This window comes from Pinus tabuliformis, chromosome 8 (genome assembly GCF_031772625.1).
Source record: "Pinus tabuliformis cultivar Carrire ecotype Pingquan chromosome 8, CPIR1, whole genome shotgun sequence".
Taxonomy (NCBI): domain Eukaryota; kingdom Viridiplantae; phylum Streptophyta; class Pinopsida; order Pinales; family Pinaceae; genus Pinus; species Pinus tabuliformis.
In genome coordinates, this window is record NC_142294.1 from 1,859,604,722 (window position 1) to 1,859,623,007 (window position 18,286).

Consider the following 18,286-nt stretch of genomic DNA (forward strand, 5'->3'; position numbering starts at 1 on the left):
GATTCTCTGGGTTTCCACCTAGCCAACTGCCTCTGCCATTTGTCTGCTCTCGCTCATCGCACCCTACAGAAGGGCTTTTCAGTATGCATCGCACTTTTTGCATGTGGCAGGTGAGATGCATCACACCCTTAGCACTGAGCAGTCTGTATGGTCCAGTTTTGACCAGTTCTAAGTAGTTTTCTAGGGAGAACTTCTGGGAGATGATGTAATCAGCTGACCTTGTTCCTTTAGGGTATGAAACAACACTTTTAGGGGCTTAGAAGCCCTTGGTTTATGGACATATGAGATTGGGGTTGCAGTGCCCAAATATGTCTATAACATTTGCCCCCTAAAGCATGAGGTCATAAATCTTTTGATGTCGGGTGAAATGCTTTATCATGAGGATTCGAGGTTTTCGAACTGGAAGGTGACCTGTAATAAGATACAATACAATACATTATCTTCATAATTTTTTCATGATCTAGCTGAGGCGGGCATTCCCATGCTCAACTTTATAAATTCATTTTCATGTACATATGACAGAGAACCGTCTGTGTGACAGACTGATGATTCTGGTAGAGCCATCATCCCTTAGCTTGGATGATTATCTGTGCAGCTATGATGTACATTTGATGTCTTTATTTTCCTAAATATATCGCAGTCCGTATGGATGAAACTAGATCCGAGGTCTTAAAACTCGTTCAATCTTCGCCAGAAGTACAAGTCAATCCATGTGAAAATATGTTTTGATGTCGAACATGGAAAGACAACGCCTGATTACCAGCCAATGATGTATGCTATTAACAGGCACGAGAGGAATCACTGATAATGATAATGACCCTAAAGGTACTGCAGTACAATTCACGTGGTGCGAATACATGAGTCGATGTCGAACACCACGCAAAATCTTCCGGTCGAAGGCCATTGATGTAAACCTGTCGCCGGAAGTGAGAAACTTGCCATTGAGGCATGCAAGCTTAAGAGTACTAAAAGGGTTGTTCCTACGTCAACTTCTTGGATAATGAGCTGATGTCGACAAGAAGTGACCCATCGTAGGAGGTCCTTAATGAATCCCACATCTATGACACGAAACGGAGCAAATGATTTTGTGGAGGTGAAAACGATCTGATGATACAAGGTTCAGGGTGGTGGTCATGAAAGAATCGAGCGTGAAGGTATTGCAGTGGATGAGATGTTAGCTGGGTTGGTGAATTCTCTGAGTGACTGTCACTTCTCTTGAACATATCGGTGACACTAAAATGGATTGGTAGCGTTAACCCCAAAAATGGATGGTATGGAGGACCAATGGTGATATGACCGATGAATGGAATAACCCAACCCGACTCAATCATGGTGATGGAGTGAAAGTGTCATGTTCAAGAGCGACCTACTACCAATAAAGTTCTTCAAGTTTTCTTCCCAATTTTTCGCCAGTCATTTCTGACTAGTACCTCTTTCTTTTTGTCAAGCTTGAGGAAGATAACATATGCTTGTTCTATAATTTTCCCTTCAGGCAAACCTGTCCCTATGTTTTAGCGAGCATAGCGATAGTGAAACTCGCTCTTGTCTGCATGGACAAGTTTTTCGCTACTATTTTAATGAGTTTAATGACAAAGATAACTTAGTCGTTTTCAATTTTAGAGATTCTGAAAAGAGACAGAAAGGAAACTCCAGTAATCCTTTTTGTAGGATAATCCCTTAAGTCCGAGAAAGTATAAAACGGTACGAAAGGGATGACTTTTCCAATCACTTTAACGAGCCGAAAAAGACAAGTGCTTGATATTTTTGTGTAATGATCCCTCAGGTCCAAAAAGATTAAAATCTAGAGGAGGGATGGCGCTTCCAATGACTTTAACGAGCTGGAGAGGCTAATTTCTCGTCAATATTTTTATATTTTACAAGTCTAAAAAGAGTTTAAAAGAGACTCGTCTTTAGGAATGAGTGATATTTTCGGGTAGCAGCTGGTTCTAGGTAAGTTTTGGAACTTTTCATTCATGATAGTGTAAAGAAAGTGGCTAATAGAATCACTCTTCGCATTTGTTCCTCGAAAGGGTAAACAATCAAGTGGAGGCGGATGATTGGCTAAAAAGTGGAGGTGATGGTAAGAGCACGACCAAGGCTCAAAAGCTGATAGTAATGTGATCACAAAGGTTATTTACCGGAAGTGGGTTCATTTTTTAATGAGCTTAAACTCTTGGGGAACATATGCTCATAACTAGGTTTATTTTAACTAGCTTGAACTTTGCAGAAACATTGCTCGTGCTAGTCGTATAATAAGGATGTCTCATCAATAGGTTCATTTTTTAGGAAGCTTTCCCAACGAACGACCAACCTACGAGTTTAAAGGGTTAAGAGCCTACAAACTAAGAAAATAAATGGTCTCTTTTCACTTACATGCAAAAAGGTTTGCATGCCCCCAGGTATAACGAAATAGAGCTTCCAGGTTACCATACAGAAGTTCTTGCATTAGCAAGATTGTTTCATCCGCATTTGCAGACAAAACACTTCCTTGGCTCTGTCGGGAATAGACATAACTTTTGATGGAGGAATCCTTTTCCAGTCTACTTCCATTTTCCTAAATGGACAGGGGAGTCAGACTAGTCATATATCCTACGCGGAAACCTACCTTATATCTGGGGTTTTCCTGCCGAAGCAGACCATGGCACATGCCTCCTGGGTTTCAGTCACAATCACCGAATCACTAGCACTCATTAGGTGGACGGACTGGAAGTTGATGAGACATTCCTTGTGTAAAAATACTAGTTAGGGATGGCACTTGACTAGTAGCTGTGTTTGAACCAGGGAATGAAAGCTGGTCTACAAGCTGGACCACTCTGCCTTCATGCGGGAAACACATCACTCAAAAGAGTGAGGAAACAATAGCTCCCATGCTATAAATGTAGTCATGCCCAAGGAGTAGATTGTAATCTAATGGCCCTTGGACTACCATCACATTCAGATAAACAATTTTCCTTCTCAAAGTTATAGGCAAATTTGGAAGGATCCCTAACAGTCGACTGGTTCCTTTGTTGAAGCCTGACAAATTTTGAATCTCAGGCAGAAGCGATGGCGAACCAAGCGCTTTCCAAGCAGTGGAGGAAAGGATACTCACGGAAGCCCCTTCATCTATGATAGTACCAACCATGATCATTCTGTAAGCTTGTACTATGATTCGGAATGGTACATTAGATGGTAGGCAGGGTATCCCTAGTAGATTCCAATCGAAGGAAACGACTAGATTGCTTGGAGGAGGGACGGAATAGATGGCCGGTTGAATCTCTAACGAACTTCCTTCCTGCAGTAAAGGAACGGGTAGATTTCCCCCAGGTTCATCGAACTCTGTGTTAACAAAAATAATTTGAATGGTGTAATTCTCATTCTCTTTGGTGACTGTATCATCTGAAGGTAGACCTTCTGAAGACAAGACTGGGCTGACTGCTGTCTTGACCTGTTGACTTTGGTCCTATGTGGAATCAGAGGGTTTATCTCCAATGATAGATGCTTCGATCGACAACAAAGGTGTGTCAATTGGATTTTCAACTAGTGATGGACTCGGCAAGAGTTTCTTGTATCCAGGAGGAAGTCGTAGCGGTGAAGCAGGACAGTTATCCAAGACTCTTTTAGCTTCATCTAGGAAGGGACAACGGTGGAGGGCATGATCGCCTTCACACAGTCTACAAGGAAATTTAGATCTTCCTTTTTGTCCATTGACTTCGTTTTCACTAGTTGATGGTGTACTTTCAACATGATCGTCAGAGGTTGAGGACACCAGATTGTGCAAGTGGGGAGACCAGTCCCTTAAGATCCATGGGATGCAAGGACAATCTCAATGATAGTGGTCTCCTTTGAAAATGACACATGGAGATTTAGGTTTGGATGGTGCAGTGTGTGGATTTTCGCCAGATGATGCATGGTTTCCCCCTTTTGCTGTTGGCTTCTTCTTCTTCTTCTCCTTCCCTTTCTTCTTCTTCTCAGTTACTTGGTTTTTAGTTTTACTAGCTTCACCAAGCGAAGAGGAAGAAGGAGAGGGAGAAACAAATGAAGTAGAAGGTTGGGGGGTAACTCTAGTATCATTTGGTTGCTGATTTGATTGCTCAGAAATCACGGTGTTTTGAACGACAGAGGTCCAGAAAAGCCATATTGGTAGGCCAATTCTAAGTCCTGGAAGGGACAATGTAGCCATATGATGTGCACCAACATCTCCCTAAGAGGAGAAGGGACTAGGATTCCCCCCAAGGGGAAATCCTTGATTGGTGGACTCCATTTTCTCAACCTAAGACCAACTAGGGAACAGTAACATTATTCCGATTAAAATAAATTTTATGACGCTTTGACACAACTTGCTTTTTCAATTTTAAAGAGTCAAGAAAAAGCTAAAGATGACTCAAGTCGCCTTCAACTTTTAATGAGCCTGAAGTGACAAGTGCTCAGATGGACCTTTTCTTTTAAGGAGTCTGAAAAGGAACGAAAGTGACTACTCTAGAAATCTAGACAGAGGGATTGCCAAAGCAAACGCAAAACTGCAGAATACTTTTTAAGGTACAACAGTCAATCTTCCCGAATGTTGTGTTCAGTGCATTACGATTGATAAGGCAACAGACACGGCTTCCTAAGGATAAAGGATATAGCCTATTATGGTCTCCCAATATATACTCGACAGTACATGGGAGCACAAGTCCGTACTGGCACCTGTCGTATCAAAGAGGAGGAATCACCCAACCTACGATGAAAACGATAGTTACCAGGCTTTACGACGCCAGAATACGTCTCTAGCCTAGACTTCTAAATGATGTGCGTTAGGTTCCAAAGCATTTTTATGTTCATTGAAATTTATTTTACAGTTGATCTTTCTTAAGAAGTTTGACTTTAAGGTTTACTGCGTGATGTAGATATACAATTCCTAAATATGCAATATAAGATGATAAACAATCATTTACTTTCTTTTGCAATGAAAATCCTATCTACTAAGGAAAGAGAAGTAAAATCCTTTCAACATAGAGCAGAGAGCACACACTAAGATGCACTGTCCTAAATCAATTTACACATGCAATCTAAATGCAAATGAACATGCATGTATTTGTTTTTTAGTTTCCTTAATGTGAGAATGACAAAAAGAAAACTAAGTGCAGATCTGAACTATCTTTTCTCAAAGCAACACTTTAGCAATTTCTTTGTCAAAAATGAAAGGAAGATTTAGACAACACTTTCAATTTCGACTTGAAAACTACTTTCGACACTTCAAAGAATTAATTATTCAAATCAAATACAATAGCAAAAGTGTAATTGACTATCTAAAAGAGGAAGACTGTATGACACTCTTTTCTTTGACTGAAAACGACACTTGCGACACTTTCAAATCAAAAGACGACAGTTCGATTAAGCTACTATTTGCAAAGGAGAACTGTAAATGATGAAAAATACATAAAAACATTCACAATTATTTATCAATGGAGGCTGAATAATGCAAAGGAAGAGAGTTTCAACAGTGATATACTGATCATAGACAACAAAACTACTGAATAAAGTTGAAGACAATGAAGAAAAAAACCAAAATCTTGAGGCAGAAACAGTCTCACTCAATCATCGCACCTATAACACAGGGAAACAAGGATGCATCTCACCTGCAGCACATGGGAGGCAGAAATAGTCTCACTCAATCATCATACCTATAACACAGGGAAACAAGGATGCATCTCACCTGTAGCACATGGGAGGTGCGATGCATCTAGACTGCCAATGAGAGACAGTGCGATGGTCCAAGGACGAGACTGAGCTTGGTTTTTGCTCACAGTTTGCAGCTTAGTTCAGGGATTTAGGCTGAGCTAATGATAGGTAGTAAACATAAAGTACAGGGGCTGATATAATGAGGTTACTTGAGCTACCACCAGGGCACTTAGGATGTTTGCAAGTCAGATGTTCAGTTCATAAACTAACCAGGAGATTGACTGAAGCATCATTGATCTACTTTGCAGTTGCATAGCAAAAGAAGTTCGAAGGCTAGCTGGCTTAACTTCAAGCTCCGTCTGTAGTTTATAAATAAAACAAATAGAAACAAGCAAAAAAACTATTCATTCCGCAGCGGAGTCTCCATTTTGTTATCGGGAAAACTAGTGTCCATTCAGAACTGCTAGTCCCACTAAGACGGGTAGCTATCTTAGAAACAAACAAACTAAAGTTACTTGTGTTTTCCTTTATGAGAGATAGATGAGAGAGAAGCAGAGAGTACCAACCTCAGTCTTTCACTTGGCTCCTTGCTTGTTTCCTCCCTCCTTTGACAGAGCTTCACCACTCCTTCCTTACTTGTCCTGCTTCAAAGAACACCTGTAGAGTCAAAGCAACATAATACCATCAAAGCATAGAGATCTATAACCATAAACAATATAGGATTAGATGTATATTAACCATACAAATGCATATATCAATACAAGATTCAGAAATATACAAGAATATGGAGGAAAACTCAAATAGCTTTATTGATAGAAGTAGTAGAAGAGAGGATTACAACCCACTGGTCTGACCCAGTGCCATCCTCCTAGCATAAAAGCCCTATTCAACTCATGAAAAGCTAGATCACCCAACACTATGATGTTTCACAGAGAAACCAACAACACTTCCTCACAAAATATAAAATTCTAGCCTTTGGATCTCTAGGATGAGGGATCCATATATAGATATTTGCAGGTGGGTGAGTCAGCTTCTGGGATTTTGATTAGTGTCATTTCTTTGATAGTTCTTGGTTCCACTTGGAGATTTCATGATCTCTTACTCATCCCTGGGCAAATTCAGAGAAGCAAGTGTCAAATGGGTAGTTTCTAGAAGATTCTCTGGGTTTCCACCTAGCCAACTGCATCGACCATTTGTCTGCTCTCGCTCATCGCACCCTACAGAAGGGCTTTTCAGTATGCATCACACTTTTTGGATGTGGCAGGTGAGATGCATCGTACCCTTAGCACTGAGCAGTCTGTATGGTCCAGGTTTGACCAGTTCTAAGTAGTCTTTCAGGGAGAACTTCTCAGAGATGATGTAATCAACTAACCTTGTTCCTTTAGGGTATGAAAGAACACTTTTAGGGGCTTAGAAGCCCTTGGTTTATGGACATATGAGATTGGGGTTGCAGTGCCCAAATATGTCTATAACAGGTCCCCTGCCACCACGTGTGAAAGTCGCCTTCAGTGAGTCGCAAGCGCTAAGAAGGATCATTCATTGGTTTGCTAACTGAATCGTTCCTCTCTCCTGTCACGTAGGATCCCAGCCACGTAGAAGCTTCTGAAGGTAAAGAGGAGGCGAGAGCTAATTTACCTGCAATTTCCAGCAAGAGGGCTTTCACTTTGGCCACCACTACCATTGAATTCAGAAGCCTATTGTTGAAAACGTTGTCATTTCTAGCCAACCACACTTTCCACCAAAGGCATTTTGGGATAGCTTGCCTGATGTTGTTCCAGACTGCGTTTTTAGCTTTTTTCTGAGGATTTTTGTCTGAACAGGAGATGTAAAGAGAAAAGACAGATGTATGGGAGGGGGGGAGCACTAAGACTGTGAAGGACTAAATTCCAGACTGCTTGTGTGAAATTGAAGTCAACCAGTAAGTGATCAAAGGTTTCAGCTGCAGAGCTACATAAGCAGCATCTAAAGGGACCATGGAACCCTCTTTTGTTCAGATTTTCTCCTGTTAGTGCCTTTCTATGCATGAGTAACAATGTGAAGAAATTCACCTTTGGTAGGCTAAAGGGGGACCAAACTGATTTCTAAAACTTCAGTGTCAGTGAAAGGGCATGAGAAGATTGTTAAGAGGAGAAACCTTGAGCTGCTATGTAAATTTGTGTTCTTCCCCGCCCCCATTTGTCCTTGGATGAGCGGTGGACAAGGGTGAGACCAGAGAGAGTTGTATACAACAAGTTTTTTTTGGGTGTGAAGAGGTTCTGGGACCCTTGGAAAAGTCCATCCTACCTAATTCCCTTTGTTGTCCCAACAGAAAAAAGTCTGTAAGTTAGAGAATACCTTTGTTCACTAGCTAGATATTAAACTCGTTGCAGGAATTTAGGGAGGCCAAAGGGGGATTCCCTTGAATTGTATCTTCCCACAATAAGGTTCTCTAACCATTGCCTGAGATTCTGTATAAATGCTGCTGTAAGTGATCGATGAATCTTTTTCTTAAATTCCAAATCGATGTTCCTGTTGGAGTAGATGATGTTGTAAGGTTTCTCAAGGAGCCTCCCTTTAGGTATTTCATCCAGAGGAACTTACTGATAGGTTGTTTTTTGTCTTCATACAACTTCCATATGATTTTTCCACCAAGAACCAAATTTTCCAGGCCTGCATCCCAAACCTGTAACCCACCTTCTTGGAGTGGTCTTTTAAGGATATCCCATCTTAGTAGATGTAACTTGCTCTGATTTCCCTTACCCCCGTTCGATAGAAAATCCTGAAGGAGCTTCAAGATCTGTTCTGTGATAGACTTGGGCGCTAGTAGGAGGGAAGACTAGAAGATGGGGAGGGCAGAGAGGACTGCCTTTATCAGAACCAACTTCCCAGCCTTTGTTAGCCATTGGCCTCCCCAATATGCTATTTTTTCTTTTATCTTGCTAATTACTTCGATCCAGAGGGAGGGAGGGCTTGGTCCCAAGGTTAAGGGAAGGCCTAGGTATTTGATCTTTTCCCATTTGTCATACCCAGGGAATCCCAAGGAGCAAGCGATTCGATGGATAGTTGGATGATATACATTCCAACCATATACCACACTTTTTATTTTGTTGATCAAGGCTCTTGTAATTAAGCAGAAGCTTTGAAGAGTTTCATTGAAATCCCTTGCTATCTTAATCGAGGCCCCTCCCAAGAGGAGAGAGTCATCTACAAAGAGGGCATGATTTATAGGGTCCACACCGCTTGTTGCCTTAACGCATGGGATAGAGCCTACTTCCCTTTCAAACTGTTAGCTTTCTGCTTAGGTATTCTGCCAACAAGATATAAAGGAAGGGTGACAATGGACAACCTTAGCAGAGCCCTCTTGTAGCTTGGAAGAAATCAGCAGGTCTGCCATTGACCAGGGGCACAATCCAAGGTCTATATGTGCAGGCTTTTATCAAGTTGAAAAACTCAGCACTAAAACCAAAAGAGATAAGGATTTTATAGAGGAATGAGAGTTTGACACGAACAAAAGCATTTGACATATCCAACTTGATTAGTATGCCTTTTTCCTTCCAAATATGGCTAGAGTGGAGGGCTTCTTTCACTTGGATCACATTGTCTATGAGGTGCCTTCCTTTGACAAAACCACCCTGAAGATGGGAGATCAGATTCCCTAACAGAGGCTTGAGTCTATTGGCTAAGAGTTTGGTGAGAATATTGTATGAGGCATTGCAGAGTGAGATAGGTCGGAATTTGTCGAAAGACTCCGGGTTAACTTATTTCGGGATTAAAGCAAGGAAGGTGGATTTGTTGCACCCTCTCACTTTGGCTTTCTTTTGGAAGGCTTTTATCATTTGGAGGAGATCGAGTTTTATTACATTCGAGCAAGCTCTGTAAAAATGGATGGTGAAGCCATCCGGCCCAGGGGCTTTATCCAACTCCATTGACCTTATGACTTCCACTATCTCTTTTTCATTAAAAGGCTTCAATAACCTAACACTTATATCTGTAGTGACAAGTGAAGGGATGTTTGATAAAAAGTCAGCAACCAGATTGTCATCAAAAGAACCATCCTCCTGAAACTATTGCTGAAAATGAGATGTGGCGGCCTGTTTTAAAAGAGGCTATCCTTTGATGAATTCCCCCTCCTTGGTGGATATTTCTGAGATGTGATTCCGAGAGAGACGAGCTATGCATTGTCTGTGAAAGAATGATGTGTTTCTATCTCCAGCTTGCAGCCAGAGGCTGTGAGACTTGAGGTGCCAATACTCCTCTTCCTGGTGAATGGAGAGAAAAGAGTTGAACTGGGCATTCTATTCGATGCGCAGTTGAGCTTTGGTGGTTTCAGTTTCATCCATGCCTAATTGAATCTTGGTTAAAGCCTACATAATCTTTTGTCTATTGCTCGTTGGAGTGGAGAGGGGTCTTTTTTTGCCTAGGTTTTTAAGGCGTACTTAGTGTGCTTAAGTTTCTGCTCCCACACAAAGCTAGGGGATCCTTCAACTGGTTGTAATCAAGTCTAAGCCACTATGTCCATAAAGCACTCTCTCGCTACCCAGAAAGGACTGAATCTAAAGGGAATAGGGCCTAAGTCTTCCTCTTTTTCTAGTAGTAGCGAGATTGGGTTATAGTCAGATGTTACCTTGGGCAGAATTTTTGAAGAGATTAAATGCTTCCCCTCCATCAAACAACTTTGGACTAGAAACTCGTCTATATGAGTAGCAATATTGGCTTTACCAACTCTATTGTTGGTCCAGGGATAACAACCTTTCTTAGGTCTGAGGTCAAGGAGGTCCCAAGCAAGAATCAAAGACTCCACTGAGACATGGAAGGGATCTTTACCCCAAACTCCACCTTTTTTCTCTTTTGGATCTAAAGTGATGTTAAGATCCCCCGCCAGTATGATGTTTGGGGGAGTGTAGATTTCTAGGAAGTCTGAGAGAGAGTTCCAACATTCCTTCTTTTCTAGGAAATTAACAGGGACATAAATATTGAAGAGAGCCAAAGAGATCTTACTTGGAAGATGTTGAAGTTCTGTGTATATCCATTGTTGGGTTGTGAAGGAGATTTTCAGCTAAAATATATCCTCTGACCATAAGGTTGCAAGACCCCCTGAAGAACCTCGGGCACTGACCGCTTTTCCTGAGTTCTTATTCCACTTTATTTGACTTAAGGATAGAAGAGCATCCTCTTCTATATTTTTCTCTTGGAGTAGGAGGATATCTGAGGGTTCCATTCTTGATAGATCTTTTACTGCTTTAGCTTTCAATGGGTTCCCCAAACCCCTGCAATTCCAAGAGACAATCTACGTTATTTACTAGGGAAGGAAGGACTAGGAGGTAGGGATGAGCCCTTGTTTTTCTGCCTAATGAAATTTCGATTATGGACTGACTGCCCTGCATCTTTAATCTCTCTACCTTTTCTTCTCTAATCTCCTTACGAGACCTCCTTCCTGCCTTTTTCATGGATCGCTCAAAAGAGTCTTCTTCAGAAGAACCAGGGCTGTCTATGAGCTTTTTCTTTTTGATCATTTCTACATAAGAGAGTGGGGATATGGCGCCTACTAGAGAGCCATGGGTTTCCTGCAGGTTTGCGTCTACACAAGGGATTTTTGAGTTGGCTACTCTAGTTTTTTCCTGAGATCCTGAGTTTATTTCTGCATCTGCTATCTGTTCAATATACTGCTGCACCTCTCCCTATTCAAGTTCTGGTTGGTTTTGATCTTCTGGATGGTTTAGAAAAACAAAAGGATTTGTTGAAGTGGTGGCATTTTTTATGGCTTGAACTTCAGGTAGTATCTTCCCAGAAGAGGGTCTTCCAGTCTCTGCATTCCATCCTTTCCCTTTCACTCTGTTGGTTTTCTTGGATGTGCCTAATTTTCGGGCTTGTGTCCACTGTTCGCCCTTCTCTTTTTCAGGTTCTTCCTCAGTTTTCTTCTTGAAGTTTTGAGCGAAATGGCCATATCCATGACAGTGTCAGCACTTTAAGGGGAGTTGTTCATAATCAAGTTCCTATATGTGAGACCAGCCAGATACGGTTAGCTTGATCACCTCGGGAAACCTTATCTCCAAGTCAACTTCAACACATATTCTGGCACAGGAATATTGTTCTCTCCTTTCAACCCTATCAATGTATTTACCTAGTTTGTTCCCAATGGTTTCCATAGATTTTGGGTTCCAGCAATGAAGAGGGAGGTGGGGCAACCTTACTCAAACAGGAACGGCTGAAGGAATATCCTGGGAAGGATCAAAGTTCGACGTCCATTTATTCAGATAGAGCCCTTTGGGGGCCCATGAAATATGGACCGTTTCGGAAAATAAGGTCTTGGTCTTCTACTAAATCGAAGACAATAATGTAATAGTCTTTGCCTACTAGATGATTTCGGATTCATTCAGAGACAAGGGGCCTCCAGTTTCATTGGAGCCATCCATCAATAGCTTTGGGAGAGGGCCAGAGACCCGTAAATTGACCAATGAGCCCGTGTTCTGCTAGGTTCAGCGTAGTCTAGCACGGGCGTTCCGCGGGCAGTTCCAAAGAGGGGATGGATTCAACTTTCTTTACAAACTTCTGCTGATCTGAGTTTGATTTCCTCTTGCTGCAGGAGGCTACCAGATGTTTGAACGAATCGATCTCAGGAGGGAGGGGAGGATGAGGGCCCCCCCCGGCATCCATACGAGCAGAGCTCGAGTTTTTAACAGTTGGATCGTTTTAGGGTTTACCAACCAGCTCAAGGGATATGTAAATCCAAGATAGCAATTTTTTTAGCTTGCAATGTAGCATAATAAAAACAAAGCGATGTATGGTTTTGAGATTCAGGGTGTAGCAACCACATTGCAGGGAAGATATAATTTTTTTCCAATTTAGATGAAAGTGTGAAATTTGAAGTGACATTAGGAACTGATAGCAAAGTATTTGTCATGGGAAAAGGAAGAATCAATATTCTAACAAATAAGGGAGAGAATAAGTGCATTCATATGTTTATTTTTTCCCTGGTTTGAAGAATAACCTCATAAGCATTGGAAAATGCATGAAAAAGGGCTACAATATCTTTTTCAAAAATGATGAGTGCACAATTTTGGATAAGTCTCCAAGAAGACAACTGATTTCAAAATTTCAGATAACAAGCAATAGGATGTTTCCCATAAAGATAAAATTAGATTTGAAGGAAGAATGTGCACAAGCACAACTGTCAATGAATTCACAAGAGGATGGAGGAAAAGTTGCAGCTATCACATAAGTAAACTTTCAAGAAGAGGTCAAAGATGAAATTTGGTTATGGCATTTGATATTTGGTCATCTCAACTTTGGAGGTTTGAATTTTCTACATGGGAAAGACATGGTGAAGGGGTTGCCACTCATAGAGAAAATAGACAACCTATGTGAAGGATGCATCTTGGACAAACAACATAGAGAGACATTTCCAACAGGAAAGTTAATAAGGGCAAAGGCACCTTTGGAGATTGTCCACTCAAACTTATGTGGACCAATGAAAACACCATCAATTGGTGGCAACTACTATTTTTTGACCTTCATAGATGATTACAAAAGACATGGGTATATTTCTTAAAATAGAAAAGTGAAGTGTTTGAATGCTTTTGCCAACACAAATCTCTTGTTGAGAAGAAAAGTGGACACTACAACAAATTCCTCAGGACTGACAGAGGTGGTGAATACATCTCAAATGACTTGCTTCGTTTTTGTAGGGAGCATGGAATTCACAAGAAATTTACAACAAGGTATACACCTCAAAAAAATGGTGTCACGGAAAGAAAAAATAAGACCATTATGGAAATGATAAGAATTATGTTGAAGGCAAAGCATTTGCCAAATGATTATCGGGCTGAAGTTGTCGCTTGCACAACATATATCATTAAGAGGTGTGGACCAACCAAAAGTGTTAAGAATGTGGTTCCTGAAGAGGCATGGAGTGGAAGAAAGCATAGTGTCACTCACACAAGAGTGTTTGGATGTGTGGCATATGCACACCTCCTGGATAAGTTGAGGAAGAAGATGGACAACAAGGGGGATAGATGCATATTTTTTGGATATAGTGACATGGGATAAGGTGTATATGTAGTAGGATATGATTGCATAGGTGCAAGATGGGAATAGTGAGAGTAATTTGACCCCCTCCATCCTTGTTGCCAAGGTTGAGGAGGTTTTCCATATTGAAAGTGATTCCCATGCTGCCAAGGTTGAGAGTGATTTGCATTATGATAGGAATATGGTAATGCATTATAACCATAAAAATGTGGTGAAGGTTCAGGAACCATACCTATACCTACTTGAGGCCATTTTTTCTACATTCCCATAGCATGCAATGGCACAGGTTCAGAATGCTCACCTACAAATGTTGCTTTCAATCCTGGTATAGAGGGGCATTCCTCGGTAGCAAGTTTTCCTGCACAAATTACACATTTATTAACACTCTTAACATCAACATGACACTCTCTTAAAATATTCTTTTTCGTACACTTTGGACAATAAATAGACAGCGACTCTTGTCCTTCTACCAATTTCTGCTAAAATTTCAAAGAGTCTATTTGTTTGCTAACAATATTCATAATTTAAATTTTCATGTTGTCCATTTTATTTTCCAAACCAATGATCATAGCATCTGTAGATCCAAGTTTATTATTTCTACTTCAACTTCCTCTACCGGATCTAGATTGATTCCGTGAGAACTTCCTGCACAAGTCACAAATTTGATCAAAAGTTTTTTTTAGCAATATCCCCTTGTCCTAACAAATTCAAATTATGTCTAGAATCTTCAGTAAGCCCACATAAGAATAAGGTTCTATTAGTACTTATGTCAAATTTATTTTTTTATCTTTGGAGGATATATAAAAATATCTCCACATAATCTTCCAAGGTCTCATCATCACCTTGCACAATAGTGAAGATCTCATCCTGCATTTCTCTAGTTTTACAATATTCCCAAGAATTGATAGAATTTCCTCCTAATCCCATGAACCAGCGTAAATCCGAATCCTTGAGAGTTTCAGGAAATAATTATAATTTCTGGGCATTTGTAGAGTAATCATAGCTTCTGCATAATATATTAAATTCAAACAGAAAAGAATCTCGATCCTCATGTATCTTACCATGGAAATAAGGTAGAGATGATGGTGGAATATTCTTCATTTGTACAGTTATTTCTGAATTCACAATTGGAAACACAAAGGTGGATTGTTCCTCATTTACCCTATTCTCGCCAGTCCCTTCAGCATGGTCCTTATTTTCTGTCATTTTCGTACCTCCAATCAAACCACTCCAAATAGAATCAGAAGGTTGACTATGGTTTAAATTAGTCTTTTGATCACCATTAGTTTCCTTCTTCCCCTTTTTGGGTTGTGTCACACTAGAACTACTGTTTCCAGAATCAAAGTGGATAGTTCCCCTGTTGTGAGCCTGTCTCTGTTTGGACTTTCTACCTACAAAAGAAGGCCCAAAATGAGAAAAATATTTAGACTTATCAGTATTTCTTTGGCCCTTATTGGGCTTCATACCCCTACCCATTTTAGGCATCCATATTAAAATGATAGCCAAAAGATGACAAAACCTTTAAAATCACAAAAAAAAAATCTCAAATCAAATGCTACAAATAAAAATATCAGCACTAAGAAACCCTTCAAACAATAGAAGCACACTGTAGAAAAAATAATAGCATACTTACCACTACTACAGAGAAACGAAAACCATTTCTTACCAATCTTAAATGAATCCCCGGCAATCGCGACAAAATGTTGGTTGCTAGAGTTGCATTTCAGGAAACTCCTTCAACACTTAATTGTCAACTCGGGGCTAAGTAAGCTTAGAGGCGTAGCATAGGAAATGCCAAGATTAATGGTATAAAACATCACCAAATATGTTCCTATATTCCCTAATTACATTTGTAGAATCAAAAATTTACAATGAAAATAATACCAAAATAATTCTAGTGCCGGAATCAAAAGGAAACTACCTTGCAAAAACTCAATGAAAGGAACTTCAAATCAGCCTAAACAATCTTGATAAATGAAAGAAACAAAAGCAGATATTTGAGACTAAATGTTACTAGAGCCATAAGACAGAGAAACAATTAGGTTGTAAAGTGTATTTGTCTTTGTTACAAGCTTTCCTTCCTGGTACGATTCATCGTTCCTACACCACAAGAGCGTTCCTGTACTGGAACAAAGTTCCTGCACTAGAATGATATTCTTGTACTAAAATGATGTTCATGTACTAGAAGTATGTTTTGTTCCTACACTGAGTATTTTGGCTTTCATACAATAATTCTAGGTTCGTTTACCAGGGCATTGATTCCTGTATCGAGAAAGAGATTCATGTACTAAGAAATCAGTATTCCTGTACTTAGCTTCCAAAACACTTGCATAAAATGTAAAGTGTGCTAACTAGAAATTAATTTGCAAGGCAAACCAGAGTAGAGGAAATATTTGCATATAATCAAAAGACTCCTTATCTAATAATTCATTCGAAAGTTAAAAGTACTTCAAAAGTCAAAGGAAATCTCTACTGCAACAAAAAGCTTCTTCATGTGAAAATGATCATCTACTCTAAATACAAAGCATCCCTTCTTTCCTAGATGACTGTTGTGATATTAACCAGATCCGCACTTTTACCAAATAGAGGTTTCAGTTCAAAGGTTCCTTCACTAAATTCCAATCTTAAACTAAACTATTCCCACAAGAAAATAAGCATAGTCATAGATCCTCGTAATGTGGATAACATTTCATTAACACTCAGTGAAATATAAATAAACTAACCCCAAGTTAAATAAAACGCACTTGCATAGAACAGACTTGCACACTCAGAAATGAAACACACTTGCATAAATAAACACCCTTGCGGAAGCAACCCTCACTTTCAGAATTAAAACACACTGGTGCAAGTAAACTGAAACACACCCTTTGCAGAAATAAAACTACACATCAAAGGAAAGGAATGCTACCACAACCTTCAGTAAATGAGCACACCCACACCTTCACACCTCGTATCTAAGTCACACGGTTTATGAAGAAGACAAAGATTTGTTATCAACATAAAAAGATGAAATGGTTCTTGCTCCAACCCTGCATAAGGAAATATATCTAACGCACCTTACGAAATAGGGAGAACGAGCTGGCTTAGCTGGGCCCTAGCTAACTAGCTCATTTCCCTTTTACAAGATCTGGAAAATCAAATGCTCGAATAGTGAATCACATAAAATATTAGAATAAGAAATGAATAACCGGCATAGCTCCTTGTATTAAAATCAGTAATTGCAAATGTACATTGTGGATTGCTAGATCCAGCCCAAAAGTATGGCGATACAAAAATTATAGTATAAGCCAAAAATTCTCCAGAGTATCGCTACCTAGTTCTACTAGAAAACCTATTAAATATACATCGTTCGACTCATGGCCGCAACAGAAATCAAACAAAAGTATAATCTTAGGCTTTCAATTGTTTGACAAAAATACTAAATCAGGGGTATTCAGTCGAAAACATGGTCTCCATATCCTATATTTTCTCCAATGCTCCGAGCCCAACATAGTGCTATTTATCTTTTGGCAAGGAATGTGCGTGGATAACTAAGTTGTAGTGGCCTTTGGAAGTGAACCATGTTGATGTTGCCAGCTGCCATGGGTAAAGAATGTGGATGGTACAAAAATGTTCCTACACCGACCCCATCTTACACAACAATTAATGCTTTCACTCTATTAGAATACCTTAGGAAATAAAATGTGTAAGTTTCGTAGGAAAATAGGCTATTTAATATTTTTAATTAGTAATTAAGTTCATATAACCCTTAATAATGAAAATCATGAAAGAAGTGAAAGAATAAGTGCAGGGGTTAGAACAAGTGCAGGAATAAATATGTTCCGAGGGTAAAATAGAGGGCTTAGGTATTCTGTTTTGGGTAAAATGGAGGTTAGAAATAAGGAAATTCTGATTACCAACATCCTTCCATCCCCATTTCGTTGTGTGTCCTCACACAAACTTAATTTCTACAAAAAGCCAACATGGAGGGCTCCCTTTAATCCTAAATTTGAATACTAATCCATGTCTTCACTATCCTTGAATTTTCATTGTGAGCCTTCTTAAGTTGCTTCATCACTTTCCTAAGGCGAATGTAGCACTTAGATGCTCAAAATTTCCATACATTTTCTTGTCGCTTCCTCTCTCGCACCTCTTCCATCAATTCATCATTCCTACTCTGCACCATTGTGTTTTGATCTTTCATTACCTGGTTCAGCACTTCAAGTCCATAAATTCGTTTTTTCAATTCTTCGACCTAGTTGTGCATATAGAAAGAAGGGTGTTCCCTATTGGGTTCTTCCTGTATCAGAATCCCTTTAGCAACTAACTCATGACAAGTACCAGTGTCATCAAGGGAAATCCCGCAATGTGTTTCGAAACTCTGAGGAACAATACCCTCAGTCTGATCCACTGCTGGCTCCATTCCTACACTTGCACTATGTATATTAGACATTACCATTATATTTATTTTCTCAATTAAGGTTGCCAAAGGAGTGTTATCTTCCTCTTCCACATAACCTATACTAAACACAGAATGGACTGCGACATCTGCTAGAAGAGAGAGAGTATCTTTAATTGGTGAATTAGACTGGGGGTTATCTACAGAGGGGGCATATTCCTCCGAATCATAAATGTTTATTGGAGAGGTTGATACAACGTG

The 18,286-nt window shown here is 39.9% G+C and overlaps 1 protein-coding gene across 1 annotated transcript in view; it reads right to left on the reverse strand.

The window, feature by feature from the left end:
* The window catches only part of LOC149243722 (TMV resistance protein N-like), a 29,919-nt gene extending 15,066 nt beyond the window's left edge, over positions 1 to 14,853 (reverse strand). The window contains exons 1-2 of the mRNA XM_089371287.1: positions 14,709 to 14,853; positions 13,949 to 14,005 (exon numbers count right to left, since the gene is read on the reverse strand). Coding sequence (XP_089227413.1) covers positions 13,949 to 14,005; positions 14,709 to 14,853 — 202 coding nt within the window. The remainder of the gene's footprint in view (positions 1 to 13,948; positions 14,006 to 14,708) is intronic.
* Between the last annotated feature and the right edge of the window lie 3,433 nt (positions 14,854 to 18,286).